The 7,327-nt window shown below is 38.2% G+C and overlaps 1 protein-coding gene across 1 annotated transcript in view; it reads left to right on the plus strand.

Moving 5' to 3' along the window:
• Nucleotides 1-1,234: 1,234 nt before the first annotated feature.
• The window catches only part of MARF1 (meiosis regulator and mRNA stability factor 1), a 76,977-nt gene continuing 70,884 nt past the window's right edge, over nt 1,235-7,327 (plus strand). Inside the window, exons 1-4 of the mRNA XM_007956477.2 lie at nt 1,235-1,378; nt 3,683-4,372; nt 5,034-5,208; nt 6,212-6,438. Coding sequence (XP_007954668.1) covers nt 1,235-1,378; nt 3,683-4,372; nt 5,034-5,208; nt 6,212-6,438 — 1,236 coding nt within the window. The remainder of the gene's footprint in view (nt 1,379-3,682; nt 4,373-5,033; nt 5,209-6,211; nt 6,439-7,327) is intronic.

Raw genomic sequence — 7,327 nt, forward strand, 5'->3', positions numbered from 1 at the left:
TAAGTATGTTGTTAGTTCACAGGCCATTTAAAAACAGGCAGCAGGCCAGTTTTAACTCATGGGACATGATTTGCCAACCCCTGCTTTATGTAATCAGTTTTCCCATCTATATCTTAGATACAGTACTTGTATGGTTGTCTCTTCCCTTCTTGTACCATGTAGGTGTTAAAATTCTTGAAAAAGAGCCTCCTATCAGAGATGAGAGCTAAAATAGATTCTCTTCTATGTGTCCAGATGAAATTTCTGGCATAAAGAGAGTTAGCTTGGCCAACTATAGGTAAGAATAGATAGTCATTAGGATATGGTGTTGAGGACTTGGAAATGAGGTTTAGTTGTCCTCGCCATTGGCAGACTGCCTCCATGCTCAATGGATATAATTGATTTGATCTACTTTTATTGTACTATTTAAAACTTGGACGAGATATAGCCTATCTATGATTTGAGATTTCTCTACTTGTTTGATTTTTGGTTGTATATCAGATTGTAGTTTTTCATAATAAGTAAACTAAGAATTGGATTTAATTTTGTATGTAGCAGAATCAAATTCAAAGTCTACAGAGTTCACTCAGTTTAGATCTTCCATACTCATATCAAAGGCACAATGGGATAGATTGCTCTAAAGTTGATTTAAAAATTAATATATGTACATAATTAGTAATGAGGATATGGTAGTGGTTCTTTTACTAAAATTAGGATTCTTCTGTTTTGACTCCCATGTGTAAAGTCTTTAGGGAGAAATAACTAAAAAGAGTTAAGAAAAATTAGCGAAAAAGGTCTACTCAGGGCCTGAAGAAGTTGACTCCAACCAAAGATGCTACTCAAGAATATGCAGGTAGCCAAGATTACTAATTCCCTCAAGCATAGATGTATATAGAAAAGAAATAGGACTCATCCCGAGTTAATTTTTATGTGAAAAGCCATGAACATGAGCAATAGAGGATACAGTTTGTTTTAAAATTGAATCAATAGTATTAAATCTTAAACAAAATCAACTAAGTTTACCAAATTTTAGTAATTTAGAATATGTTTTGGTGTACATTCTACTTTTGTTCATTAAGATTTAAATTGTTGGGAGTTATCACACCATAAATAAAGTTCCAATCTCACATTTTAATAAATTGTAAAGTTTATATTTATGCAAAGAAATAACTTTGAAATCTTACTTGTTCCTAATAGGGGGGAAGAATGAAAGAAAAGAAAGATGAAAGAATGTTGAACCACTCTGTATGGCTGTATGATGGAAGGAAACGGAACTGAGAATCCCTGCAGTAGAACACTTGGATGGCTTAAACAAGATAATGATGCTAAGCCATGGCTTTGGAAATTCTCTAATTGCTTTTCTCCTCCTGAGCAGACATTGCCACTTAGTCCCCAAACGGTAACTATGTTCAAGACTAGGACAAAACAAATCCCTCTTTGTAACTGATCAGAGGTCCATTTGGTCTGAGACATGGTCTCTCCTTGGAATCTGTGCCAAGGTTTTCTATGTATCTTGCTTGTATTACCCCTTATAGAATATCATTATTCCTGACTTGACGAGAGCATGCATTTTTAAGGCTTGTACTTTCACTCTCAGTAACAGATGCTTTAAATATTTAATGTTAAAATCTCGGGAAGTTTCTCCTTATAGTCACAGATTCCAAAGATCAAATCTGCATTGTATAGTAAACTGAGAACAAAGTGCAAAATAATTTTATTTTACCATAGCCTTCTTGAGTTTTGAGATTTGTGGTCTACAAAAGATCAACAGACCTCATTGACAGTCTTTTTCTGTTCAAGATTTAAATCAGTCTGTGGCTTCTTCCTTACTTTTGCTTTTCATAGTGATTTTGACATTTTGAGATACCATTTCATGTACTCATGGTTACCATCTTTTATTTATTTATTTTTATTTTTGTCTTTTTTTTCTGTTGAAATTGGAATTCAAATGAGACTTTTATGTAGGGATACTACTTTTTTATATAAGGTTATAACTTATAAATAAAATCACTTAAATTCTCTGTCTTCTCCAGGTTGCTACCATATAATTATCTTTGTTGCATGGCATCAAGTAATTTGATCATTTCAGAAGTGTTTTACTGTAGGGACAGTTGACGGTGAGGATCGACAGCTCAAGTACCACTTCCTTGGGGTGGCAGATCTGGTCCTCATGTAGTCACACAATTCATAATTGCACTGTCAACCTTATAGATACAGAAATTCAGTTTGTCAGTGGCATCTATAACTAAATAGATTCAAGGATACCAACTCACCCATAATTGCTTGATCTATATAAACCAGAGTGTCAGTGTATTAAGTTTCAATCTAAGCTGCAAATACCAAGAGGGCAGAGTATACTGCTCCATTGACTAGTCAGCCCATTGCTATTACCTACCTTCCTTTTAAGGAAAGTCTAGCTAGAAATTTAGATTTCTCCCACAAGAATTCCCATATAACCATAGAATCACTAGAAAGGAGTGACATTTAGTAGCCAGTTGACCCTTTCTATGCTCTGAGGGATGATACTGTATCAGGGCATCTTTTTCTTTTTCTTCGTTAATTTTTTTTTAGGGCATCCTCTTCTATTTATTAGTTCTTTTAATTAGCCCATGCAAAAAACTAGACCCACCACTGTTTAGTTGATTCTGACTCATAGTGACCCTGTAAGACAAAGTAGAACTGCCCTGTAGGGTTTCTAAGACTAAATCTTCACAGAAGCAGACTGCCACATCTTTTTCATGCAAAGCAGCTGGTGGGTTTGCACTGCCGACTTTTTGTTTGGCAGCTGAGTGTTTTAATCACTGTACCACAGGGCTCAGTCAGCCCATAAGTGCTACTAATTAGTAAGATCGCTTTTCAGTGGTCAGGTGCTGTGCTAAGTGCTGCTGCTTGTTACTGTGTTTCTATACTACCTGTTTTGTCTTCAAGGAGCTGTGGTATTGCAGAGGTTAAAGCATTTGAGATTGGTGGCTTGAACCCACCAGCTGCTCTGAGGGGAAAGATGAAGCGATCTACTTCAATAAAGATTTATAGCCTGGAAACTTTTTGGAGCAGTTCTACTCTGTCGTATAGGGTCGTTGTGAGTTGGAATCGACTCAGTGGAAGTGGGTTTGGTTTGGGTGGTGTTGTCTTCAGAAGAACCTATGAGGCAAAGGATAGTTATCAAAGGGAAGTCACTGAGATGTAATTGGTTAATCTGCCTTGCTGAAGACGTGGAGGCACAGTGTCACCCCTGGCTCTCTACCCCCAGCCTCTTAAAACTCAGGAAGAACACAGCCTTATTTTAGTTATCTGTTTCCGTGTTCAATTCCTGCATGTCTTTGAGGAATTCCTCTAGTTTAAAAATCTCTTGCCACTGAATCAATTCTGACTCACAGCAATCCTACAGGACAGTAGAACTGCTGCATACAGTTTCTAAGATGTAATCTTTAAGGAAGCTGATTGCCACGTCTTTTTCCCACTGAATGTCTAATGGATTCAAAGCTCTAACTTCTCTGTTAGCTGCAGAGTGCTTAACACTACACCACCAGGGCTCCCTACCTCTAGTTTAGTTTAGTTAGCTGCTATTCTATTTTGTTTGGTTATGATCAAGTGTTAGAAACAGAATTGAACACTATTTCTGCTTTTTAATGCAACAGGATGTGAGTAGCCAAAAATCTGTGGCCTCATAAAATTAACTTGCATTCTGATTTTCTTTTCTCAGAAAGATTACATGGAGAACAAGAAAGCTGCTGTGGAATTAAAGGATGTACCATCTCCCCTTCATGCTGGCTCTAAACTTTTTCCAGCAGTCCCACTTCCAGATATTCATTCTCTTCAGCAACCTAAAATACAACTTTCAACTGTCCCCAAAGTAAGCTGCTGTGCTCATTGCACTAATGAACCCTCCACGTCGCCAATGCATTTTGGTGGTGGTGGTGGTGGTAGTGGAGGTACTGGTAGCTTGATTCACACGGGCGCACTGTTAGACTCGCAAAGCACCAGGACAATCACGTGTCAAGTAGGGTCAGGGTTTGCTTTCCAGTCTGCCTCGTCACTCCAGAATGCCTCAGCTAGGAACAATTTGGCAGGCATTGCAAGTGACTTTCCCAGCATGTGTCTAGAAAGTAACCTATCTTCCTGCAAACACCTGCCCTGTTGTGGAAAACTCCATTTCCAATCATGTCATGGTAATGTGCACAAGCTGCATCAGTTTCCAGCTCTCCAGGGCTGCCCCTCTGCGGCTGGCTATTTCCCTTGTTCTGATTTCACGAGTGGGGCTCCAGGGCATTTGGAAGAGCACATTTCACAGTCGGAACTAACGCCTCACTTGTGCACCAACTCTTTGCACCTAAATGTGGTACCACCGGTTTGTTTAAAGGGCTCACTTTACTGCGAAGACTGTTTAAACAAGGTTTGTATCTTTCTCTTTTTTATGCTGGGTGCAGCTGAGGTTTAGCTTTCTTGCCATCTGTATAACTTCTGGTTCTGAAGGAACCAAATGGTAATTAATAAAGGGACAATTCAAATGAGTGCAGAGTAAGTAAGTACTCAGTACTCTCACAGCCTCTTATCACAGTGAATCTATTTCCTACATGTGAACTGAATTTGGCAAAGCCTTGGGGTTCTGTTTTGTCTTTAAGGACTAGAGCACAATTCTGATTTCTTATGACTTAGACACAACTTAAATACATGGGCCTCTTCATGCAGTGTAGGTAACATCCTCTTGTCCTTTTATAGTAACACAGAGAACTTGAAACTTAGCCTCAGTCCCACCAGTGTTCAAGTGAAGATTTTAATCCCCTTTATGCAAAGTATGCAATGTGTATGAGGCCTATTTTGCAGAAGACACATGGCCAACAAGTAAATATTCTGATCATGTGACTATTTTAAGTCACTTGAAATGAGTTTATGAATAAATAGCTAATGGTTCTGGGAAAGATAATTTAAGAAAATACATTTTATCAGAGGTTAGCAGATGGAAAGGTAAAACAGTGTATTTGCAGTTGTTGTGTGTTTAGGTTCTAAAGTGATGTATCTGAAACCTCCCCTTTTTTAAAAAAATTTTAAAACAGCCGGCAAGAAATAATATAATTGATGCTGCTAAAGTCTGGCCAAATATACCACCTCCAAATACTCAAACTGCACCTATCGCTATCCCTCTGTGTAATGGCTGTGGAACCAAAGGAACAGGAAAGGAGACCACGTTGTTATTGGCGACCAGTCTAGGCAAAGCTGCTTCGAAATTTGGTAAATGACAGCATCGTATAAAAATTGCATATTTAAATAGTTTTCAATATCTGATACTAACATTGCATTTAATCACCTTTAAAGGAGGATTCCTTATTCTTCTAAGGCTGCTGTGTATGTTAATGGGCAAGTCTCCATTTCCATCTCTTGATAACATTCTTGTTATATGACCTTTATGATGGGCAGTGACTGCTTGAAATCAGAAGTCTAGCTGTTTATAGAAAAATGGGCAGCATATTGACTGGCCAATCTATTTCTGTAAAGATTTACCGCCTCAGAAACCCAATGGGGGTCGCTATGAGTTGGAATCAACTCATCGGCAGTGGGTTTATTTCTGGTTTATTAGAAGAAATAAGTGCTAGAGGCTTGTGATCACACTTGTTGATCATATGCTTCCTAGAAGGAGTAAAGATTTAGTAATGGCTGATTAAAAACAGTATTTGAAAACCTAAGAGGTCTCAGTTAAAATAATTTTTCCAAAAAGTAGTTAATGTGTTATTTTATATTTTGAAAACATTTTAAAAAGGTTACATCTGAGGCTAATGCAGTGTTAAAAATAATGGAAAATCTGCAATAGTAACTTCACCCTTTCTTACCTCTTCAGTGTTTTCTGTGCTGAGTAGGTAGATGAGTATGGGCTGATCATGACAATCAGGCCCCAGAGCTGTAGCAGCCCTTCAGTTACGGACTCAGAAATGCATAACTGGTCAGCCTGAGAATGGCTCATGCTTTGAGATTGATTTATTGTGGGCTTAAACTAACTTGACCTTTAGATTTGTTGTCCCCTGTAAAACAGGAATAATATCTTAGAATGATACTGTGGCAACTGAGGGTTGTTTGTCTTACAAGGTCAACCACTGAGGTTGGTATCTTTAAACTTGACATCAATCATTAATTTTGTTTTTCTGCTACCAAGAATGATATAGGTAGATACCCATTGCTTTATTATCATCTGCCATTTCTTTTTCACTATGTGTAATTGAAAGTGTTAATATTTCTTAAGGGTCACCAGAAGTTGCAGTAGCTGGACAGACGCTAGAAAACTTACCCCCAATTGGAGTTTTTTGGGATATTGAAAACTGCTCAGTTCCCTCTGGCCGGTCAGCTACTGCTGTTGTACAAAGAATCCGTGAGAAGCTTTTTAAAGGCCACAGAGAGGCAGAATTCATCTGTGTGTGTGACATCAGTAAAGAAAACAAAGAAGTTATTGAAGAGCTGAATAACTGCCAGGTAAAAAAAAAGGGGAGGGATCTTAATCTGCCATGGTGAAGGAATAAGCACACATGATTTTCTTTTAAGAATTCCAATTCAAAATTTATTTAATAACATTTTTGGATTTGTGCTAAGTGCAAATTAAAGAAACACACACACAGAAGGTGATTTTTTAAATTACTAGAAATCATTTTATAATTTTTAACCACTCAGTGGTGCTACTTAACTTATACTTAATTAGTGCTTTACTACTTATAATGGTTACATAAATATTGTTTCTGTTGTTCTTAGTAACTGCTCTGTGAATAAGACACGTAGGAGTTATTTTTAATTTATAAATGGAGCTGAGGTTAGGCAGCTTTTTTAAGATGATATGGCCAGTAAGTAGAAGTTCCAGCATTTATTTTATTTTACTTTTTTTGGGATTTGGGTGAAAGTTTACAGAGCAAATTAGTTTTCCAGTCAACAATTCATACAGTTTTGTGACGTTGATTGAAATTCCCACAGTGTAACAGCACTCTTCTCAGCTCCCCTGTGTTTACCATTTCCCTTCGTCCTTCTTTCTTGTCCCTCCCTGCCTTCTTAGCTTTATCTGGGCAAATGCTGTTCTTGCTTGATCTCGTGTGGTTGATCTAAGGAGTATGTACCTCCCTGGTGGTGGAGTTCACCTTATGGGCCTAGCTGTACTCTGGCTGGAAGTTGAGCCATGAGGGTAAGCTCAGTTCCAGGCTTGAAGTATGTGTAAGGGCCATACCTCAGGGATTCCACCAGTCTTGATCAGACCAGTATGTCGTTGTTGTTGTTAAGTGCCGTCGAGTTGTTTCCGACTCATAGTGACCCCATGCACAGCAGAATGAAACACTGCCCGATCCCGCGCCAGCCCCACAATCCCTGCTATACTTGAGCC

This window comes from Orycteropus afer, unplaced genomic scaffold, assembly GCF_000298275.1.
Source record: "Orycteropus afer afer isolate SDZICR_OR568_19922 unplaced genomic scaffold, OryAfe1.0 scaffold00623, whole genome shotgun sequence".
In the NCBI taxonomy this organism is placed as follows: domain Eukaryota; kingdom Metazoa; phylum Chordata; class Mammalia; order Tubulidentata; family Orycteropodidae; genus Orycteropus; species Orycteropus afer.